Consider the following 24,405-nt stretch of genomic DNA (forward strand, 5'->3'; position numbering starts at 1 on the left):
ATCAACTTTCTCTGGCTTCTGTCTCCTAGTTTGCTCCTCTGCCTCCTTACTAACTTATTTGCAACATTGAAAATCCTTTAGTTGTGGGCTGTGACCCCATCATGCTGGGTGCTCTGCATGCTAACTGAAGTGCCTCCCTAAGCTTCAGGGAAAGTGAAGAACAGACAAATGTGGAGACTTTGGATATAAAGAGAGGCTGTGGGTGGCACCATGAATGGGAGCCTTCATCATGTCTCTGCTGAGCCTTGCCCATTCCTGCCTGCTGTTTGTAAATGCTTCCCCTTCCCTTTAGGACCAGTTGTGCTGGCAGATTTATTTGGGCAACTTGCCCAACATTGTCACCATTAATAACAGCTCTTCTGCCTAAGCAGGATACCTTAGTTAATTTACTAGGTGTCTGTTTAACAGTCAGTTTGTTCTCTTAGATTTCTTTAGTGTGAGTAACTTCTCAATTCTGCCAATGCTGGCAGATTTTAGAACAAACTTAAGTCTTTATTTTTTGTTTTCTAACTCCACTGAAACAAGTAGGGACTTTCTGAAAGGTAAAGTTTGTTACTAGTGATATTGGTGGCTCTTAACTGGGGCAGTTGACACATCAGATAAATCTCTAAATTTGGGTTATAGTGTGGAATATCATACCTCTCACCATCTGTTTAGCAAAAATTGTTCAGAAAGTGTTCTGTTCTCTAATGTATAGCCTCACCAATCTTGCCCTTCTTCACCTGGCATAATATGCTGTATATCCAGGCATGTGTTCTGTGGGTGTTTTATGTATGTACTATTGAAATCAATATTAAGGCCCTTATACTAGGTCTCAACACACTTGCTGATTATTTTAGCGCTACTAAATCTGATGAGGCCAACTGCAGAAAGATGATTGCCCCTGTACTGTACCGCTCAGACTTCTGCCTTCTGTCTGTTGATGTCTTATGTCTTTTGGTCCACAGAAATGCTGTCTGTCAACTTTGGATACAATCTGCTGACATTTATAATCTTGTACAACAACCTTATTCCAATCAGTCTTCTGGTGACATTGGAAGTTGTCAAGTTTACTCAGGCTCTTTTTATAAACTGGGTAAGTAACAAGAATAAATGTATTAACATCAGTTTTGGGAAGTGACTTTAAAAAAAAAAAAACAAACCCCACCCTGAAATCTTTACCAGATTTTCTGATGACTTTTCTGATGCAACTTCTGGGAAAGGCAGAGAGAAGTTCAGAGGATTTATTCTGTATTAGTTCCATGTTCCACAGGAAATTACAAGATTTTGTTGTAGGAAGATCCCCTTTGCAAATGATCACTCTTGTATATCTTGGGCTTTCAGAATGAGAAGGAAGGCTCAGCTCTTTTGGTTGAAGGAGGTCTGTCAGCTGACTCATGTTCAGTAAATATCTTTTAAAAACTCTTCAGTACCTTTCTCTCAGCCACAGCAGAGGGAAAGACTGGACTTATTTAGGGGTGTGTGTGTGGGGGGTTAAAAATCCTGAGGCTGGCCTTGAGGTCATCTCTGGTGTGAATCATAGTTCTTCTGTAACGAGATGAGTTGGTGGTGCCTCATACAACAAAACAGTGATCCCTCTGTTCAGGCAAGCTTTGACTTCAAAGTGTGTTTCTCTTCAGTTGTGGACCAAAAACACTGTAGTGATGACTCTTAAGGTAAACAAAACCAAGAGGAATACCTTGTCTTGGTATGCATTAATCCTTGGACTTTACTTAAAGTTGTAGTGGTTCCTCTAAAATACAAGTAAATAAGGTCTAACATGTGTCTGTTCTCTGAGCTGCTTATAATGTATTGGAGATGCTTGACTAGTTTATCCGAGAAATTGCTTTTGGTTCATGTAGCAGCTGTTTTGTTTACCCTCCCAATTGAATGCAATAATAGAAGGAGTTGATTTCAGAGTCACTTATCGTCTCTTCAGTCATGGATGTGGCTAGAGTAGATTGCATTGTTGTAACTGAAGACCTATGATTAGCATGGCTAATGCCTGTTAGAACTTCTTCCTACTGTACTAAAATCTTAAACTAGAGATGCAATGAAGAAAATGATAACTACCTATAATTGAATCTGGCTTTTCTCATGTACATGTAGTAAGGAGGTATACTTTGGAAAGGAGGCACCCCTATTCAGCCTGGGATGCTGTTTGTCTCACAAGCTTTCAGAACCTCCACCAGTGGAGTTAAGTCAATCAAGCCAAGCTGGAGCTGACTAAAAGAAGGCTGGAGACTTCAGTGTTTAATTTGCATAGCATAGGTCTAATTTTGCTCTCATTTCAGGACATAGATATGTATTATCCTGAAACAGATACACCTGCAATGGCCAGAACCTCAAACCTTAATGAGGAACTTGGGCAGGTAAGACAACATTTTTTTTGTCATTTTTGTGATATGTTCTGGGAAGACAGAAGGTGTGAGAGTGTGCTGTGCAAATCTGCTTTATTCTGTTGCTCTGTGGCTCAGGTTAATGGGACGTCTTTATTTCCATTAGTCCAAGTCTTACAAGTAAAATAATGAGCTATCACAGAATTAAATTCGAGGTCATATAGGCAGTTTTAAGCCTGGGAGTTGAATCTTTAGGTTCACTCTAAACTGAATTTTTTCCTCAAGGGTGTTGAAGAGATGCTCTGTGGTTGTGATGCTCTATACTGGAACAGAATGCACAGGACTAAGCTTGGCTGAAGAGCAGGCTAATAGCCTCAGCCTTAGTTCTTCATGTTCTTAGTTCTTCATGTTTCTGACCAGCCCACAGGAAATGCAAGTCAAAAAAATGCAGTTCTAATCCTAATTTAGATTGTGTTACATGCTAGAATATTAATGACTTGAAGTTCCTCAGATGTTTGGGTACCTGCTTTGGAAATGGAGCCTGTGCAAGTTAGATGTCAGTGCTGTATTCAGAAGCAGTGTAGTGCACAGCTAAAGGATCACTTTAATAGTATAACGCACTATCTTGTAACTGATTTGCAAATATTGAGGAAAAGCTTTTTGCAACTCTAGGCAAAATATTCTGGTCTTTCAGTTGGCTAACTCCTGTGTTAGCACCATTCCTTCCTATGTGTTGCTGGTTTAAAATCTTACCTGTTACAGAGGTAGAACAGTGTGGAATTTAGCTTGCAATTAATTTTGGTATGTTGTGGCCTACTGAAGGTGGCAATTGTGAACCTGCAAAGGCTCCAAGAAGGTGTGTTGCTGTGTTGGTGTTGTCTCCAAGTTCTAGCTGAAAGTCACTAGTTTCTATTAAGGGATTATTAGCTTGGGCAGTACTGACTGTGGCTGCGCGTCTTGCACTTCAGGACCACTTGTGACTGGATATGAGAAAAAGCAGTTTGCCTGCAGAATACCACTTGGACTTACTCTAGGATATTCCTTGCACAGTACTGTTTATGGGGAAAAAACCCCAAGCAAATTCTTGGTGTTTTATGGAACACAGAATTTCTTCAGTGTGTTAAGATTATTGAAGAATCATTAGAATTTAAGTCTTTGTTTTTATTTCCAGTCTTGCTGTTTGATGTTAGTACAGTTGAAAGATTTGGTGAATGTTCAACTAGCACAAGCAGGTACATCTGTCTTGACCACACTGGAGCCTAGGCAATTGATACCTACTATTAGGGCCTTGCTGCATTTAGAAATAAAGAAGAAATAATGCCATTAAATAACTTTCCTGATTATTTTCCTGTAGCTTTGGTAAGACAAACCAAGCTGTAATAAGCCTACATTGGCCAATACTGTGACACTTGAGCCCTATGTCTCCCAGAATTTTCCTGATACTTAATCTGTTTTCCACTTCAAGTTTTGTTACTTTGCAAGTTGAAAACTAGACTTTTTTTTTTCTTCCAGGTAAAATACCTGTTTTCTGATAAAACAGGTACTCTAACATGCAATATCATGACCTTTAAGAAATGTAGTATTGCTGGAGTGACATATGGGTAGGTATGACTTTTTTAGAAACTGTGTAGCTTAATATGTGCTTATTAATGATACATACTTTTATATCAGAACAGGATTAGAACATTCTGTTCTTCAACTGTTATTTTAGTATATTTTGTGGTCTCACTTAATAGCTTTCATTTTCATGTCCTGCAACACTAATTATGTAATGCAGACCTGGGGAGTACTTTACATGAAGTAAACAGAAATAACTCCTTCCTAACTTATCTGATCATGATTTAGCACTTCTGCTTTAGTTTAAATAATCTCTGGCCTTTCCAGAGGGAAGAAGATGCAGCCCAAGGGTAGCAATTGTCAGTCATCTTTCTGTGACTTCTTCAGATGAACCAGAATTTCATTACAACAATGCATCTGTAACTGTAGTTGTAGAGTTAAATATTCCTCCATGGGAGGGATACCCGCTTACTGGTTTTGTTCTGTTTCTGTCAAAAGGATCCCTTTGAGTCATGCCAGTATTTCATAGCACTTGGCCTTTTGAGTCTTGAATACTAAATCTTAGTTTTAAATGGGTAGTTTTAAGATGTCTGTGCAAGTTAACCTTTGAGTTTCATGGCAGCTAAATTACATACCTCAAAAGGCAGAAAACTTCGTTCAAATGTATGAACAGCTGAACCCATGGTTCCAGCATATGTTTGTATGTGTGATGACTCAATGATCTTAGCCTTCTGCCTGTTTTTTGATTTGCAAAAAGTGGAATGAATGTGTGTTTTCCTTTTTCTACCCCTCAGTCACTTTCCCGAGCTGGAAAGAGAACGTTCATCAGAAGACTTCAGGTAAATATATTTTAAGACGTGTGTGTTCTGTATAGCAGAGTGGGGACAATCTATATAAAGGCTGCTTTCCGGTTTGTGACTGGAAGAAGCCCAAGGGAGAGATGTGTTTGAGTAAAATGCTCTTCCAGCAGGAGCCTAATGCAGAGCTAGTGGGTGGTGATGGATCTTTTCTGCTTAGAGAAATGGTGGGTGAAGGGGAGTGAGGGATGGGCAGTGGCTGGAATGGCTTGGATGCATGCTAATGCAGTGCTTAATTATAATTGCAGACAACCAAATTACAAGCTACGAGTAACCTTCTTTACAGTAACCTTACTTCTAGCTAGAGACTGAATGTTACTCTTTGCAATCACTAAGTTCAAACCTGACAAGGAAAAGAAAAGGAACTTTATTAAAATGCTGTCTTTTAACAATTAAACTGGGAAGGAGCTCGATATGGAGATGTCTCATGTCAAGAGAACCAATCCTCTTTATTCAGAGATTTAATGAATAGAGGTGATGGGTCTGTCCTGTTCTACAGAAAGGAGTGAAAACCTGGAAGTGTTACGCAGGTGTCACTGTAGCTATATTCAGATTAACAGGAAGGGGGGGGAAGAGCTAGAGAGGGCTGATGTGGCTTTGGCAAATATTGGTAAGAAGTGAGTTCCCACCCAAGAAACAGGTAGACACTGAATGCTGTTAGCCACTTTCTGATGAACTAGGTTAGGTTTCTCCATTGGTCCGTCTCATTTTTATGATCACCTTTTAGGAAGGTGATATGATATGATGGTATGTTGCTACTTTGGGAGATGTGATTTCTGTGGATAATCTTCCAATATGTTGCTGTTTCCTTCATTGCCATCTTTTCTTGTATGCTTATTTTCTAGTCAGTTCTGTAGAAGAGTTTCTTCCAGGTACTAATTTGGAGTACTGAGGCTTAAAATCCTCCAGTGGTCAACTTGAAGCAGAACTGACTGACTAGAGAGGAAGCTTAGGGATATTGATCTTTGCCCTATCTTAAAAGCAAGTCACCTTGAAATCCTTGTATTTCAAGTACACTTAAAAATGCTTCTGCTACATCTGTCCTAGGAAGTGTGTTGACACTTGAATCTTCTCAAATACACTGGCAAGCATATCCATTTTGGGTTTCTTGCTGGTGTTCTGAAGAAATTATTGCTCTTTCAGCACTTTGTGCATTACTCACATGATCTTTTCACAATACTTTCAAGGACAGTAGAATCTTATTTTGTTTTTCCTTTGCTTTCCAATAAAATAGATGAAGTAGTAAGATTGGAAATATTGCCACTGTTATGTTTGAATATGCTTGTCTTGCTCTGCAGCCAGCTACCTCCTTCCACCAGTGAATCGTGTGAATTTGATGACCCAAGACTGCTGCAAAACATTGAAAATGACCATGTAAGTCTACTCTTCGAATATCATGTCTCTTAAACACCCTATTCTAGGTGTCTCTGGAATTGAATGCTAAACAAATCTACTTGTGTCATCAAGTCTGCTCCACGGGTTTGTCATGCAACCACAGAGTGGGGAAAAAGGAAACAAAATAGCTCCCCCAACCCCTTTCTGCCCACTTGTCTTACTACTGAATTAAAGAAACAGTGACATCGATATGGGTACCAGATAGCTATAAAACAGCTTCATATATGCTAGTGTATATGGAAGATAGTGTCTTGTAGCAAATGATGGTAGAAATTGTAATTCTTTAAAAGAAAAACTACTTGGAGTGTTCAAACATCCATACTGTTAAAATACCATTTTAACAGTAATCCAGAGCATTGTAAGGTGGTTCATGTGAGACCTGCTTTAAATTCTGCAAATGTTAGGAATTCCAATTGCGTAAAGGATGTAAGAGATGGGACTTAATTGCAAGCTTAAGCTTAGCCTGAGACTTAGTGATTAGTAATCTTAGCCTAACTGGTTGTGTCCTCACGGGAGCTAGTCCTTAGGAGAGTGTCAGTTCATTGCTTATTCAGAAACCATGCAGCTATGAAGTGTCTGACTGGACACCAAACAATTTAAGTCACTTGTGAAAAATATGACCCTTCTATCTTGCAGAAACCGTATAGGGATCTGGGCATTGGCAAGCGCAAACTCAAATGACAAACTGAATTAGCTGATTGCTCTTCTTAGTAACTGGGCTGGAATATTTAATTACTTTGTATGCTACTACATATTCCTCAGAGTGGTAGAGCCTGAAGATGGCTCCTGTGCTCTGACCTTCAGGATGGTGCCCCTGCCAGGACAATGTACTGGTTTCCTGTGTGGCTTTTGTAATCATCTGTACTGGAAGGACTTCCCCACTGCACATCACTTGCAGCCAAGATTTGGGTTGCCTCCTGTTCTTTTGTGTTCTGTTTGTTTATATATAGCTACAGTATGGTTTATGGCAGTTGCTGATTCCAGGTGCTTGTTCTGAATGGAAGGCTACTGGTTTAGGTGCAGGCTACAGATAAAGTGTGTTTGACCTCTTCCTTGCTGGCTGTTGCTTTAGGGTTCTATACAGAAAAGTGCTTTGGTACTTTTTAATAGACTCAGCAAAAGGGACATATACCAAATGGGCTGTGAGATGGAGTTTCTCATCTAGCCTTGAGATGGCTCCTTAACTTTGGGATATCTCTAATTCTTTGATCTTCTCTGGGTAGAGCTTCTGCTCTGGGAGGTAGAAGGAATATTTGCAGTTGTAGCAGGCAAATAAAAGATTTTGGTAGCTTTCTTAGGTGTCACTTAGTCTAGACAGCTCAGATAGAAGTCTTTGTTCTTTGCATGCTGAACCCTTATGCATCGAGTTTCCTTTTGGCTGACAACTTGAACGGATAAATACTGTTGTCATTGCACAGCTGTGTGAACTCAGACAATCAGTGGGGAAACTTCTGGCTGATAAGACTTAAGGTGTGCCTTATGTAGGCCAAAGGTATCTTCTGAAGCCTGACTGCACTGGAGGGATGGATGCCACCCACTGACAAATGGTGATTTAGCACAAGGCACAAGAATGCAAGGACTACATGTGACAGTTTGCTCTGGAAGTTCAGATCCATTTGTCAAACTGCATCAGTGAGATGAGGGCTGGATTACAGGATAGTGGGAGAGGGAAGAGACGCATGTTTCTAGCCTATTAGCTTTTTGCATTAGGTCAGCTGTTAAGGTGCATAAACTACTTCCTTCTACCTAAAACTCCTTAGTGTCTTAGTTTTCATAGCTAGTAGATAGCTGCAGATGCCGTTTACAGATGTCTGACAGTCTCTACTCATTTAGTGAACTGAGGTAATAAAACTGAAGTGTTCTAGCACAAGCTGCCTTGTGGGGTCAGATGGTGCTGTACTCAGCTGGGCAATGAATTCCCTTTTAAACATTTGCCCTTTTGCAGCTGAAGTTGTCAATGTGCTATCTCTCACAAATGCTCACTAAGTGCTCATTGCTCTGGTTTTGAAGATTTTATTTTTTTCAATCCAGTCGCAAGTATTAGTTTAGAGCTGTCTCAGTGCCAAGTAATTTTCTTTCCAGGTTGAAAATAAAAAATAATGTACTTGTCCTCATGAGACTGTCTTCCATCTGCTAGGAAGATTTTTAGCGTCCTGCATCACATCTAAATTTCATAGCTCTTCTGGGCTGCTGGTGTGTAAGGACTGACTGATGGCCAAGTCTACTCTTGAGTAACAGTCAAAGAATTATTGCTTTGCAGGAAGTGTTCCAAGGAAAAATAACTTGTCTTTAAAACATGTGGAGGTTTCTCTTGGCTCCTCTGGGATTTTTATGTGGAAGAAAGTACCTAGGTTTGTCTGCCTATGCTTTTTCTTTGTAACAGCTTCTGTTGGATGAACTGTGCAGCAGCGCCAAGAGTATGATGCTGGCTTGTTTTCTATAGGGAAAACAGCGTAAACTCTTATTAGAGTAAGAAAAGATCAGTTATTACCAAACTTCCTTTTAAGTTTTTGGAGAATATGCTAGATGGTCTTTATCATGGTGCTTGTGAGTTGCACATATGCTGTGAATAAACTCATCATGGAGGTGCAAGCCCATTTGGTCTGGGGTTACTTTCTACCCTGATATGAGTGCAGGGAAGGAGGTCAAGAAGTGAAAGAATGAATAAACTTGGATCTCATCCTAGACGTCTCTATTCTCTCCCTGGATTCTTTCTGAACTTCCTCTACTAATTCCAGTCTGCATACAAAGTCTTCTGTGGCCTGCAAATTACTGCTTGGGCAAGAAGCAGCAAATGTGCTATAGCTGCAGATGCATGAATTGATTCAGTGAGTATGTGTGATGAGTAGTTAAGCAGCTGGCCAGGCAGAACAGATAACTTCTGCTTATGTTGAGCCTTTACTTCAGTGAAAGTGTTCATTTAGATCTCTCCAACACGTCTGCTTATTTTCATGAAGTGTGTGGGAACTGAGGCTTTTATCCCATCAGGCTTTGTTGAAATGACCGCTGTTGTCAGCTGATTCTTAATTCCTTAGGAAAGCAGAACATGAAAAGCATATCACTACTGGAATGAAAAACTGGATTTTGAAGTACAGTAGGGAGAAAATACATTTGGGTGGTGAGAACCTCTGGGAGGCTTTAGTTCAGAAAGTAACTGTTGCCTGAAAACTGTCCAAACATACTGTTTTACAGCTGACAATTAAATTGTTACAGCTGGTGAGAAATATTTTTCACTCTTCTGCTTTTGCCCTTATTGTGCATGGGACTTTGGTACTTTTATTTTGCTCAAGTACAAGGCAGTATCTTTAATTATGGATCATATTTTGGTGGCTTTGGGCAAAATAAACTTGCATTTAACCAGCATTTGAATATCAACAGAGTGTGTTGTATTAATGTGTTCTTTGAGTCTATCTGAAATATCCTGATCCCTTCCAGCCTTACCAGTTTCACTGTTCTAGAGATCCCCCACATAGCTGGATCCTCACACTGTTCTCCAGGTATTTTAATGAACAGAACAGTAGGAAGTTCACATCTTTTTAAGACAGTGAGTCATAATTCTCCTTGGTAATGAAATGAATAAGTATTTTACTAGCTGTCCTTGGCAGAATGTGCCACACTTATGCAAAGTAGTAAGCTCAAGTTGTTTAACTGTGCCTTAATATCCTGTTGGCCATTTCTAGGCCATTTGCTCAAAAACCAGTCAGTCCTGCTCATCTGGAAATATTGTGAATGGAGGCACTGATCTGATAGTGCTAGGAGTAAAAGGAGAGATGAATAAATACCTTTGACTTCACATGCAACTTCCTTGTAATTTTATCAGACTGTGAACAGTTGGCTAGAATAATGCAGTTTCTGTCTTCAGAGTGAAGGGGCCCAGATAAGGACATGCGTGACGAGTGTGCAGATATATAGCTCTGCGGAGTGCAGCTTGTTCTCCAAAAGACCGAATTTCGACTCAGTGTTTTGTTCCCTCTGAATAAGGGAGAACACGAAGGGATGAAAACTTATGATACAGCTTCCTGACCAGTGGTCTATGCCCTGCTTGATAATGGATAATGGTGTGCCTTCTAGATAGGGAAACTTTGCTTTCAGTGTAGATAATGCTTTGTAGATAACAATGCAGAGACTGCTTCCAGAAATACGAGACTGTGTCTCAAAGGGTCTGTGGCCTTCAGCTTGTAGGGGCAGCGTGCAAAGTAAGTTCAGCCAGTGGGGTATATTGCTGGCATAGGTGACTGTACACCACGTGTTCCATGGATCTTTATAAAAGACATAGAGAAAGAAAAGCAATAGCTTTCACCCAGAGCTGTTAGCACACAGGGAGAAATATGAGGGGGGAAGGCACTCGGAATGAGAACTGCCTGTGGACAGATGAACAAGAGACTAAAATAAGCAAACTTTGTTCCTGCTACAGATAAATAGAGAAGGAAAAAAAGGGGTGGGAAGAAATAGAGCTGAGCTTAACAAATGAGCAGGCAAGGAATGTCTCACAGAGACCATCAGCAAGAATTTGAGTACTAAAATGGCAGAGACTTGCTTTAATAGAGGAAAACAAGTAATAAAGCAGAATCAGTTAACCTGTGGGACTTCTGTTTTATGCTGGGGTTAAACTTGGCATGGTGCAAGGGATGTATCACCACAGAAGCTATTAATGAGTTTTCTGTTCACAGCTCTGAAGTAGGAATTTGAATGCTCTATCCTGATTCATACCAGTGCGACAAATACTGTGTCAGTGCTGGAACAATAGAGAAAGGAAACAAACGACAGCTGTGTGGAGGAGCTGACATGATAAGCTGGGCCTCTGGTGATCTGTTGCTATAGAATTGGAAGATTGCCATGTAATACATTGTGAGCTGTGAAAATACCAAGACAGCAACAAATTACATTGCTGGCTTGAAAGCAGAAATGTATACATAGGAAGGATTAAAATCTATGACATTACTGGAGACAGGTTGTTTCCAGCTGATAGAACACATACTATGAAAGCGTATAAGGGGCTAGGTGATAAACATGTAAGGATGACATCAAAAGTCTGCAGCAATGGATGCTGAAATGAGAATCTGGCAGGCTATGCATTTTGAGATGGAGATAAAACTTTCATTGCTTTCCCTGAAATAATGGAGCAGCAGTAACCTCCTGACTGGTAATTTGCTGTGGACTTAACATTTCACACACTACTCTGTGATTATATTCCATCTGTTCATTTTCTTGAACACAGCCTCTGTACTCCAGCATGTCAAAAGCTACAACTGTTGTTATTTTAGTGGCTTGTGACCATACAATTCAGAAGTTTCAGTATGCAAAGGTAAAGGTCTTGTATGAAACAGTTATTCATGAAAATATTCATGACAAAGTACATGAAGTAAAACAAGACTATATGTATTGGATCTGCAGTCTTTTTATTACGCTTTTTTCTGATATGCTTACTTTTTGTTTACGTGTTAACACAATGTTTGCCAGCTGACATTTTGTGGCTTTCATAGTAATTTACTTCCTAGTAATTAAACCTTGCTATTGCCAGTGCATCTTTGTTGTACAAGTATGTAGGCTATGTGCACCATACTGAAAAAACAAAAATTCAACATTTTTTCTCTATTCCTGGTCTTGTCCCTGAAATAGGTCCTGAGATAGAACAAAACTTTCTTTTTGTTTTTGTCACATAGCTTGGCTTGGGGAGAGAAGAGAGCCAGTTGTGAATGCTGCTGGCCTAATTGTGAGAAGTTGCATTTTAAGTGCCCCTCTAAATGTTAGGAAATGGAGGAGTCTTTAATGTCTCAGTAGTTCTATGTGATTAAAGGGTTTTATAAAATAACTGTGCTGCATTTCAGATAGTAATACTGCATATACTCTTAGAAAAATGTGTAATACAAGTCTCTTGCATCAGAGGAGTTTTGGTGGCATGTAGTTTTCAACTGGAAAAGTTTTGTTTGAATGTTGTGGCCTTTTTTCTGTTGTGAAACATTCTGGTGTACACTAGCATAATAAATTGTGTAGAAGCACCTTTTAATTAACTGTTTAAAAAAATTTGGATCCTGTTTTACTAGAATCTTGTAGGATTCTTCTCCATCTGATCTTGGTTTTAATATTACAATAGTGGGGTTTTAGCCTGACCTTGTGCTAATAGCTCTTGTAATGGTCTTGATTTTGTAGTGGCTCTGTTAAGCCAGAGTATATATAAAATATGCTATGCTAATGAAAACTTTGGAAACTAGATGATATTTTCATATGCAAGAATTCTGCAAGAGTTTGCAAAGTCAACTAAGGCTTTCTGCAAAGGTAGAACTGCGAAGTTCATGTCTGACTCAGTCACTGAGCAAACGGCTGCTGTGATGTAAGGTTTTGATGCTACCAGCTGTGGATGTTACGGATATAGCAGAGTTGGTGGAGGGGAACATGTGTTCACTTCAGCTGTTTCAGGCAAGAGTCTTAAAGATCTGTGTGAACTGTGAATGAAGTTAGTATGGCAGGTTGTGAGCTGGGCAGCGAGTACCATTTGTGACTGCTGTGAGACTGGAAATGCTGTGCCGGAGGCAGGGGTGAAAAGGAGGGAAGAATGGGATGGGGGACTCCATTTCAAGTCACTATAGCTACGGTTGCCAGAACTTGCTGATCAGAGGCCTGTGATTTCAGTGCCATAGCACCTTCACTGAGTTGTAGACGTGGTGTCTCTTTAAGCACTTTGGGATAGCTGGTGACTATGCAGTCTGTGAACAATGTTTTATATTGTGTCTTCTCATGATGCTGAATGTGTAGGGACCATTGATCAAATTTCTGCTTGGCTGGATGATGTATTCCTATGGTAGAGCACATGATGTTGCCTTTTACTGGCTAATCAGCTGCTGTCAGCTCTGGATGTTCATCACTAAGGGTGCAGTTGCAATGACTTTAATTCTGTTGTGGTTACTGTTAATCTATTGAAAGCTGTTGTGGAAGCTACCAAAGTAGTATTTCCTGTTGCTTGATTTTTCATCAGCATCTTGTGGCAGACATCTTTGCCTATATGAAGCTTGGAGTGCTATGAAACTAAGGCTTTTATATTTGGGGGGTGGGGGAATATTCTGGCTTCCCAGCTGTCTGCAACTTAAGTGAGGTCTTTATCATTAGCACTCTAGGTCATTAATGCTGGCCATTAAATCTGCTGTATTGATGTTCTGGGACCAAGACTCCTATAGAGAACAGAATATTTTTTTGTCTGTGGTACCTAAGAGGTCTTCTCAAGTTAATGAACAGCTGCCTCTCAGTCTGTGTGTAATACTAAACCTGACTCTGCTAATGTCCTGTCTAGCCCACAGCTGTGCACATACAGGAGTTCCTCACTCTGCTGGCTGTGTGTCATACTGTTGTACCTGAGAGACAAGGAAATACAATAATCTACCAGGCCTCCTCTCCAGGTTGGTTGTTGCTGTCTTTTTGGGGAGGGAAGGAGTGAGGGAGTAAAAGTGGATGGATGGGGATGAAAAGAAAGTCCAGAAATTTCTGAAAAGGTCATTGATTTTAAAAGCAAGATGTCCTCCATGATGCTAGCAGTAGATCTGGCATCTTCCATCACCAGTGCACACTGCCTTTGAATGCCTCATACAAAACTGCCAACTCCATGATGTTTCTGTAGAGCTAGGCTAGGCTTATGATCCTTTCTACTCTCATGAGACCTTCTACTGTGGCCTCTTTATGCAGAGGTGAAAAGCAGTAGTTGACCTATGGAAGTACTGATTTGTTTCTGCGTGAACAGTTACTTGCTCTATTTGGCACGAGTGCAAACTGTTTGTCTTGATCTAGTAGCTTCCATGTTGCTTTATGCAAATACAAGATGTTGATACATGACACAATACAATGAAGAGCACAGTCTTGGCCGTATTCAGGCCTGCTCTTCACCCATTTCTTCCTTCTTTCAGGCAGCACAGTGGTACTGAAAGAGGTAGGCAAGGCCAAAATACAGAGCAGTAGGGCCCTGCTGCCCATCAAATTTATCTCTGTTTCTGAGGATGTTTCTAGAATTGTTGTAGTGATGTATTGAGTGATAAAGCTTCAGCATTTCAGTTTGTCTTAAAGTGTCTGAAGAGTTGGGTGAACAGCCCGTGTAAGGCAGCTCTAGTCACAGTGTTGATGAACCATGAGGAGACCAAGGGAGCTGCAGAGACATTAGGGTTGCTTGAGCTGGGCACTAAATTCACTTGTACAGTGGTTGTGCTTAATGCCACTTGCTCCCTAATGAGGCTGTATAACTACATACTAGAGGTAGAGGTGTTGGCTCTGGTTTCAGCTTGGTTATTTGAGCTCTTAATGACATAGCCCGTGCAGTCTCCAGAAGACAACGCTGTACTTACTTCTATAGCACTTGAACTTAGTGCCTTTACAGTAGGAAATAGATTAAATATGTGTTGTAGGAAGCCAGAGTAACACAGGTTTGATCTTGCTTTCAGAACAGGTATTTCCCCTTTTTTGTGTAGAAAAGTATGACTCCTTCACAGCAACAGCATTTAATGCTTCAGTAGTTACAGGATGTTTTATACAGACTATGAAGTTTGTGTAGTTGATATTACATGGCCTCTGTAGGACTAAAATGTGAATGTTCTTGTGGAAGTGTGTGCAGAGCAGCCCTACAGATGTGGGAGTACATGGGGAAAGGGGTCTTCTGTGTTTTGGCAGTGTGGCATATTTAAGTAGAGGCTTTGCAGGCCTGTTCTACATACCAGACTAAATTTAAGCTTTTTTTGTATTGGCAGATGAAGGGGCATTAGTGAAAGGAGCAAAAAAACTTGGTTATGTCTTCACAGGACGGACTCCACATTCAGTTATCATTGATGCGGTAAGTAGTACATGTGCATGGCACAGACCGCCAAGCTCATGCAGAGCATAAATGTCTCCTGTGTGGTTCTTGTGAGTTCCCCTTTACAGGGCCTTTAGGACGCTACATGCAAAAGGCTTTTGCAGACTGGGAAAAGTTGTCTTACTCTATTTTTAGATGCAAAGTTCTCTGCCCTTCTGTGTGACATGTGTGGCAAGCTTATATGGGAAATAACAGCAGTTGTGCTTGAAGAATATTTCCCTTGTCTGGGAAGCACAGATGAGCACACTCACATCAGAAGGAAATTCATGTGTCTAGGAGACTTTCTACCTATTATGTTTAACAGTTACTGTACTTCTAAATGTTTGATTTGTATTGAAATGGAATTTTTCTTCTGAGTAAGATCTTCTGTAGAAGATGTATCTGCTTAAAAAGCTCTGTATGCAGGGCTGTGTAGTTAACGGATTAGAGTTGACAACAGGCAGTCTCAGACTCACGGGGCCATGTTCTGACTTAAGTTGCAGTCTAAGCTAAAGTAGCTTCAGATTTACACAGGTGCAACGAAGATGAGAACTTTCTCTGGAATATAGTAGGGTGCTTAAGAATAAGGGATGTATTTTTGTCCTTCCTCTCAGGTGCTTTCACTTCCAAGTTTCTTGGTACACTGCCAAGCTAAGCACTTAACATATCTTTCTAGGACTTGTCACATACTTTTTACAACTACTCAGAAAACTGCTGTTTAGTTTAAGGGGAAGAGCTTAGGATAAGTGGTGTCATCTAGAGCTGTGTAGTCTCTTCCCTCTTCTGCAGGAAGACCCAGACCCACCTGACCTAGTTTTATACTCCTCATGCATGCCAAGCTGGGAGCATGGTCAGTCTATAGCCAGCAATAAAAGCTGTCACTCCCAGAGGTTCCTGTCTTTCCTCGTTGCCTACATCTGTAACAGTACGTGTAACGTGGGTTGGAGAGGGCTTTTGGCCTTGGGGATATTGCTGAGTTGATGCATGCCTTGTAGGACATAATTCTGTACTGCAATTAGATTTTGCTACAGCCCTTTCTTTAACCACATGCTACAAATACTATTTGAGTTCTGAGACTCCAGTAACTCCCACTGGTCCTACTATCTGTTATACAACAGGAATAGCAAAGACAAGGCATTTCTAAATCCTTTTCCTTCCTTAGGTTGCTCATGCTCAACCCCAGCAAAGAGTTGTTGGTGATAACAGGAATTACTCCTCAGTTAACCATTTTTTGCCATGAAAAATATAATATAATATGCTTGTAAATTCAAGTAAAAGAAATAATAAATCAGTTCAGACAAAGGTTATTGTGATACCAAATCTGGATGGCATGTTTATTTTAACTTGGAATAATACTCATAGTCTGTAATATGTCTCTTAGTTGATAGCTGTTAAGAAGTAAATGTGCAGCTTAACTTTCAGAGCATGCTTATTGTTCTGGATTAAGATAATAGTTCCTTGAAATGGTGTAAAAATAGTAAATGGAGGATACCACAATATTAGATGTTCAAGTAAGATTAGAATGCCTTCGTTAAATAGGGCTCTACATCTTTTACCAGGAGAGGGAGCTATTACCACATTTTATTTACACTGGGATGTGTAAACAAAGGTATTTAACCAGCTTGCATGTTTACACACGTAAGCATATACTGCAAATTATACTTACAATACTACATGCTTTCTTTTGTAGCTGGGAAAAGAAGAAACCTTTGAAATTCTTAATGTGCTGGAGTTTTCCAGGTAAGTTTTCCTCTAATATACTAAATGCAGGGTAACAAGAAAACCATTTTTGTAAATATATTCTTGAGAATAAAAAGATGCAGCTGATGCAGTAGAAAAGCTGAACTTCTTTAATTTTGTCCTGCCCCTCCATCCCTTCGTTTCCAATATAGGGCTAATACAGAGCTTCTTACAGACTGGTAGCTGTTGGCATGTCATATGAAGCTCTCCCCTGCCACTCCAGTTCTGTTGGCTTATTGAGAAGGTGCTGCCCTGAAAGCATCATTCTGTGCCTCACTGATTTCCTGATGTGTCACTTGTCTGCTTCAAGAATGTGCTTTGAGATTGCACTGTTATAGTGCTTCTGTAAATGACTTGGTTTTGAGTAGGTGGAATCTACAACTGGAGGGCTTTTTAGTGCCCCTTTTTAAGAACTACTCCAGCTATAGAAAAACTAAACCTTGCAAGCACTCCTAGCTTGTCCAGCTAGTTAGGATGGGCACTGCTTGGGTAGCAAGAAGCCTTGTGTGATTAATTGGGGCCCCTAAATCACTGCAGATGATAAAAGGTGCTTTCTCCTTGTCAATTGATAGTTTTGTCAGTTTGGATACTGCTAGTCAGTAGGCTTTTCTGCTGTTTTTTCTACTCTTACTGTGGCTTAAAGCCTTGAAGTCTTGTTCTTTGCCCTCTTTTGAGTTGGCTGGTTCTGCTCTAAAGGAGCATGTAAAACTAAAGTCAGGGAAGATGTGGGCAGGCAGCTTTTCTTGTGTCATGGCTTGCTTTGAAGGTTATGCTTGACTACTTTCCCTTTTTCATTCAGAATGGAGATACTTAGGCTACTTTTGGGAATATCTAAAAAGGTACTAGAAGAGTCTTAGGGTTTCTGACAAGTTGACCAGTACGTTGGTGTCTGTAGACAGGAGTCGCTGTGGCCTGCATGCAGCAGAAAAGAGCTGTCTTAGCTCTTCCCTTTGTGTAGCAGCTTCCCACTTGACCAGTAAGGGGGTTCCTATAATGAGATTTCAGAAAGCACAAGTAAGTTTCCCAATGTCATTAGCTTGCTGCAGAAATTCTGGGCACAGCTAACTGCTGTCCTTCCTGACTTTCTTTAGAAAGTCTCAGTATTGTTTTGTCTGATCATACATGCCAAGAGCTTACTTGATTACACGTGGCTCTTGAACCCTGAAAAGGGGCTAGATTTCCCAGAGGAACTTCAGAGGAGGAGGAGGATTGCTCTGTTCTGATCTGTTTGCACATATTGGCAAGAACGGAATGAGGAAGGAGGATGCTTCTGAGTTCTTTTGCTAAGGAAAAGGATTATAGTTACAGATAACTACTTTTGAATGTGAAACCACATGTTCTTAGGGTTCTCTTGATGAGAGTTGATTTGCTTGCCTCTGCCTCTTACAAGCTGCATTTTTTTTCCAGTGGCTCTTTTAAAGGAGAGATTGATAAGTGAAATGCCAAAAGTGTTCTTTTTTTAAAAAAAAATAATTGCCTACCTTGCGTTGTTAAACATCTGTGTATAGTATGCTACTGTTCACCTTTATTTTAAAAATACACCCCAAACTTGACTGTCTTGATATGCAGCCCTGCTCAGAGGGTCTGACTTTATTCTATGTAATCCCCACTATGTAGGTCTAATTAGCCCAGTATAAAGAACCTATAGGGATGCCAAGAGCTCGTCTATACCATGATTCCTTTCTATGACATTCCTGCATTCTTTTGAGTTAGGAAGTTAAATAACTGTCCTTGTCAGTGGGTGGTTATTTCAATGTTTGTTATGCTTATAGTAAATATGCATTCACCCTTAAGAGTTCCATTTCTAGCCTGAGTCCCCAAAACAATTTTGCCTGAGGAATAATGAAAAGCTGAAAATAAATGTGACTCCCCTTCTTTCAAGAGGATTTCTGTGCCATCTTGCTCTTTTCCAAATTCTTGCTCATATTTGGGTGCAAGTATGTTGTGGTTGAGCGCTCACCAATGGGAGCCATAGGGCTGAAGCTGGAAATGGACAATTTAGCATTTCTCCTTACTGTCAAGGGTTGTGGGGTCTTAAGTTACTACTGTTACATCTCACCTGATCTCAGTTGCACTAAGCATGTCTGAGAAAATTCACTGGCTAGAACAGGAGTTACTTGTCATCACGATGACCAATGAAAGCAAATATTTTTCTTTCAATAGCAACAGGAAGAGAATGTCAGTGATTGTTCGAACTCCAGCAGGACAGCTACGTCTCTACTGCAAAGGGGCTGTAAGTAATTATGCTACCTAATGGAGAACTAACACTACCACTTATTGTTTCAACAGCTGTGGCTGATGCTGGCATTTCATGTCTCATACATAATACCTGTTGGCTTTCTGTTTAGGGCCAAGTGATTTAGGAGATCTGTCATTCCTCCTCTGATTCTTTGCAGGCTGGAAGATTGCTAGGCTTTCTACTACCCAGTTGAAATCCTGAAACTAATGGGAGCAGTACCCTTGACTTATGCAAAGGCAGGATTTCACCTGTGCAGCAGCAGTTTGGGAACTAGACTAAACTGTTGTCTAAATTTGTAATACTAAAATCTGTTCTCAAGTGGTTGGCTCTTGTGTCTCTGCACCTGCTGTTATTTGTCATCATGACTTGCACCATGTTGTGCTTCTGTCCTCACTGACAAGAGCAATAACTTAGCAAAGTACAAAGGCTGCAAAACTAGCATTGGCCACAGCTAGAGAGTGGTTCTAATTTCAGTGGAAGGCTATGCAGGGGGCTTTCTGCAGCACAGAAGACTATTTCTGACTTCCGTAGGGATCCGGTTTACTTGAATTTGTCCTGACATATAGGTCTGGGTGCACTGCTCTGTTCCTTCAGTTTAACTCCCCTGATTTGATAAAGATGTGCTGGCTTCATGCTGGTGTGGTGGGAGTGAATTAAGCCCACTGTCATTGTGCAGTATTTCAAAGTTGCATGCCTGGTAGTTGCAGATCTGTGCAATCCTGCTTGTTGCTCATACCATGCCTGCGTTCACACTGTTTCTTGGAGTGTGGCACTGGAAGGGACGGAGAACAGGAGAGTTTGTAGGAAAAAATTTCATGCCATCTTCAGTATGAGCGGACTCAGATGTCTTAACAGAGCAAAAGGGTTGTAGTCATCAGTGTAATCTGGTGTTTTGTCTTATATGTTCTGCTGCATCCACCACTCATCTAAACTGTAAGTTAACTGCCTATTCTGTGTGAACTCTTCCACATTCTGATAGTCATCTCCCATCCTGTCACATCCATCATAAATTACTTGTTTTGTATGCCTATCTCTAATCAGTGATATATGTAGGCCTGTTTACTTAGCTTAAGAGTACATATTTGAGCAAAAGCAGGGTTTTTCCATTTTACATGTATGTAGTAACTTGTTCTGGTAGTTGCAGAATAAAATCCAGAGACTCTAGATATCTAGGTGATGGTGCTGCATTTTGATTTTTAGCTGTTATCTGTACCTTTTCAGTTGCCCTTTGATTTAGTGATGAAGAAGGTTGCTGCAGGAGGAAGGTTATTTCTGAGAGAATTTTGTGGTAGAACCTGTTCAGTGTTTCTGCCTTCTATTTTTTAACATCAATGGGAATCTTTTCTAGGAAGGATTGCAAGAAGCTCTTCTGTATGGGACTACACTGTGTGCTGAATAAGACTAGACACTTAGATTCTCTGAAAATCAACATATCCACTTAGTAATTCAGAGAGGAGTGTTCTGTATGGCCCAATAATGGGGACCCCTTTATGGAAGGAGAGGAGGAGGGTGGAGTGGGCTTCTGTCCCCATTATTTAAAGTGGATGCAGTATCTCTGTCACTAGGTACAATCCAGATTACTTACTCAAACCAGAGTGTCTAAAACTCAAATGCATTACTTATAAATATAGTCTTGGGTTCTGATATTAGCGAGTCCACTCAGGTTATTTCACTTGAGCTTGTAAATAAGCAAATAGGAACTTCATATGTAGACTTACTTTGTTGTAATGAATTTGGTTTTAATAGGATAATGTGATTTTTGAGAGGCTTTCAAAAGATTCCCAGTATATGGAGCAAACACTGTGCCATCTTGAATACTTCGCAACAGAAGGTAAGATAAAGAGCATGTCATAAGAATTCAATTAATTAAATTACTTGCAGCATGTTCTGCATTATCTAAGCTTTGCAGTGTGTCCTGGTTTCGGCTGGGATAGAGTTAATTTTCTTCCTAGTAGCTGGTATAGTGCAGTGCTTTGGATTTTAGTATGAGAATGATATTGATAACACGCTGATGTTTTGGCTGTCGCTAAGCGGTATTTACATTGGTCAAGGACCTTTTTTTTTTCCCCAGCTTCTCATGCTCTGCCAGGCGCCCAAGAAATGGGAGGGGGCACATCCAGGATAGTTGATCCAAACTGACCAAAGGGCTATTCCATACCATATGATGTCATGCCCAGTATATAAACTGGGGGAGTTGGCCGGGGGGTTGCGATCGCCGCTCGGGGACTGGCTGGGCGTCGGTCGGCGGGTGGTGAGCGGTTGTATAATTTTATTTTATTTTATTATTTTTTTTTTCCCTTTCCCTTTTCTTTCCCTCCCTTGGGTTTTGTTCCTCTTTCTCTCTCATTGTATTCCTTCTCATTATAATTCATTATTATTATTATTATCATTATTATTATTATTTTGTTCCAATTATTAAACTGTTCTTGTCTCAACCCACGAGTTTTCTTACTTTTGCTCTTCCGATTCTCTCCCCCATCCCACCGGGGGGGAGTGAGAGAGCGGCTGTGTGGTGCTTAGTTGCCAGCTGGGGCTAAACCACGACACAGTGTCAAATAAATGGTTATGAAGATAAACTAAGAAGTGGAGTGTAATCAGCAAATTAACAACTCCAGGATAACTTTAAGTGTAAGGCAGTTTGTGCCCTGCTTCTGTATGCTTTTAGTAGGGAAGTGGAATTTGGAAGGAAAAGATGGGGTTCTGTGTGGCCATGATGAAGGGAAAGGGCATAAATTCTGTTGCCTAGAACACCTCAGTTATATTGGAGTTAGAGGTGTTTTTGCCAGTGTAAAGGTCAAATGACAAAGTCCCTGGCTTTATGAAGCAGAATGATAACCTGAACATGCTGAGAAGCCTGGAAGACGCAAGACTTCAAAGATGATATGAAATGGTCTCTAAGGCCTTTATGACTGGTGTAACACCTGCATTCACAGGGAAGTACTTGGCTTTGTTCCCTCGTCTGCAGTAGCAGAAAATATTTGCATTATAGTAAAACCATGAACCAGTGGTTTTCTTCCTAAATCTGGAAATATTATTTATTCAGCTTTTTGCAAAAAAAAAGTTTTGGTTTTGTTTTTTTCTTTTTCCAGAATCCCACATTCTCAGTAACTAACTTTGGTATTTTATAGCGCACACACCTTTCTGCTTGACTTGTGCCAGGAAAAAAAAAAATCATTACTTGTGGATGTTAATTTTTGTCAGTGGTCTAGTAAAATGGCTTTCATACTTCATGGACCCTATTCTCTACTCCTTTGTGCATGTTTAACTCCCACTGTTAATGTGAGTTATGTGTATACACTGAAGGAGAAAACAGACTTTCTAAAAGGAAACATGGGCTGTGCAGTATTTTTGACTAAGTAATATCTCGAATCACAATATGTAGCCAATTCTTTGTTTAATTTGGTCTTTTTAAAAAATACGTGAAAGCCAAGCTTGCTTTCATACTTAAACTAAAAAGATTAAAGATGACCCTTTTGTTGCTCTAGTATGGCTAGATTGCAATACTGAAAATTGGGGAGAAGTTTGTGCCTGTTAGGCAGTTTCTTGATTTGCACCAACATTAGTAACCTAAATGAGCCAGACTCTTGTTTTACATTTGTGAAAATCCAAATGCTCTAAAAATGTACAGGGAGATTTTCCGAAACTCAGAGTTTAAGTGTGCTTTAAAAGCTCTTGCTGACTCCAGTGAGAGGGTTAGAATTTAGCATTCATTAGGGCATTAATGATTTGCTGATACTCAGTGTAACTTTACTGTGTGTAATGGCTGTCTTCGGTTTTGCAGGTCTGAGGACTTTGTGCATTGCATATGCAGACCTGTCAGAAAACTCCTACAGAGAGTGGTTGAATGTCTACAACGAAACCAGTACAGTTCTGAAAGACAGAACTCAGAAGCTAGAGGAATGCTATGAGATCATTGAAAAGGTAAGACGCATACTTTTTTGATGATCAGATACAGATACCCTTACATGTGTCTTCCCGTGGAATTTGGGCTTTACACAGTAAAACAAACTGTTAATTTCATTAATGAGAAACTGAAAAGGTATTTTTAGTTGGCAACCTGTTTAGTCCATAGACCTCTCAAGTTTTAGTTCATAAATCTGAGACTAACTTATAAAGGTGATTGCTACTTATAAACTATTTTCTCACATTCTTTTTATCTTTCTATCTTATAAGGTTGATGTAACTTGATAAAGACAGTGCGTAAAATTGTTGTGTTGCACCATGTTCCCATATACTAGTATATGAAGATAAAATTGTTCCTTTTCATACAGCACTTACAGTTCAGGTTATCTGAAAGCTGTTGCAGACACTGTAGACAAAACCAAGTGCTCACCAAGGCCTGTAGTCGTGTGGACTGAAAAAAGGTAAACTGCTGTCCATGCAAATTGCAGAACACAAAATTCTGGAAGGGGAAAGCAGGTATCGGAGAACCAGTTTGAAACTCTCTAATCCCACACTGAGTGAATGTTAAAACGTCGACACTAGGGGCCAGTGTTTCTTTGATACTTGTTGGTCTTATGGCTTTCTGAAATGCTGGCAGTCCCGCTTCTCACCTGCGTTTATTCATGCTCTTTCCCCTTCAGTTATTTCACTCTCATTTTATTTAGTGGCTTCTTTAAAACACTCCTTCAACTTCGGTTTCTTTTTAAATTAATATTAACAATGCAACTAAGTTCTGGAGCACTGCTGGTTATTTAAGTTAGTTGGGGCAGAAGAGGGAAGGAGGTTGAGACTAGGATGGGACCTAACTTTCATAGGGTAACAGAAAAACTCCAAGAACTCCTTAAGTAATAGCTGAAGATTGTGTCTTGCTTTTCAAACTAACACCTAAAGTCGTCTTTTGTGTTGGTCCATCAGTAGCAGTGTGGCTATCTAGTCCTTGATTCTGTAGGTTTGCATAGCTCCTACCAGCTTTCTGCTCCCTGCACTGTGCTCTCGTACTCTTCTGTTTTCACTGACGTGAAAAATGAACATGGGTTGATTCTCTTCAAAATGTGTTCTCAAACCTTAGATCATTTTCCACCATCTACCTTCTGCCTCTTTTCAAATTTAGTATCTTGAAAAAAGGGGACCCATGAGTGGGTTGTAGAATTGGAGTTTTGGACTTAGTGCCATATTGGTAGGAAATATCCACTGTATTCCTTTCCTGTTAATGTTTGCTTGCTAGTCATACCAAGGAGCAAGTAATTGCACTTGAAACATATTTTTTTTTTTTTCTTAGAGCTGGTATTTCCCAGGTTAAATTCTCTGGTCTGTAGGCACTTCTTTCTAGATAATAAACTGGCTTGTGGCTGTAACATCAAATATAACGTGTTTTAACAGGCTGATTTTTCATCTAAGGGCTCAGATGAGAGTGGGAGAGCTACTTTGTCAGTCTGAGCATTGAGGTCACTGGATCATAGTACAGGTGCATATGCAGAGGCAAACTTGAACTGGCTTCCTTCCCCACCTGTACACTGTCTGAGAGGGCTTCAGCAGGCGCAATAGTAGCTC

At 40.2% G+C, this 24,405-nt stretch overlaps 1 protein-coding gene across 1 annotated transcript in view; it reads left to right on the forward strand.

The window, feature by feature from the left end:
- ATP8A2 (ATPase phospholipid transporting 8A2) overlaps positions 1–24,405 on the forward strand; it is a 349,297-nt gene that overhangs the window by 71,804 nt on the left and 253,088 nt on the right. The window contains exons 12-22 of the mRNA XM_072850471.1: positions 948–1,075; positions 2,274–2,351; positions 3,831–3,919; positions 4,670–4,714; positions 6,031–6,106; positions 13,413–13,518; positions 14,851–14,933; positions 16,624–16,673; positions 18,837–18,906; positions 20,659–20,743; positions 22,694–22,833. Coding sequence (XP_072706572.1) covers positions 948–1,075; positions 2,274–2,351; positions 3,831–3,919; positions 4,670–4,714; positions 6,031–6,106; positions 13,413–13,518; positions 14,851–14,933; positions 16,624–16,673; positions 18,837–18,906; positions 20,659–20,743; positions 22,694–22,833 — 950 coding nt within the window. The remainder of the gene's footprint in view (positions 1–947; positions 1,076–2,273; positions 2,352–3,830; positions 3,920–4,669; positions 4,715–6,030; positions 6,107–13,412; positions 13,519–14,850; positions 14,934–16,623; positions 16,674–18,836; positions 18,907–20,658; positions 20,744–22,693; positions 22,834–24,405) is intronic.

The sequence above is a fragment of the Ciconia boyciana genome, chromosome 1 (genome assembly GCF_034638445.1).
Source record: "Ciconia boyciana chromosome 1, ASM3463844v1, whole genome shotgun sequence".
NCBI classification, from domain to species: domain Eukaryota; kingdom Metazoa; phylum Chordata; class Aves; order Ciconiiformes; family Ciconiidae; genus Ciconia; species Ciconia boyciana.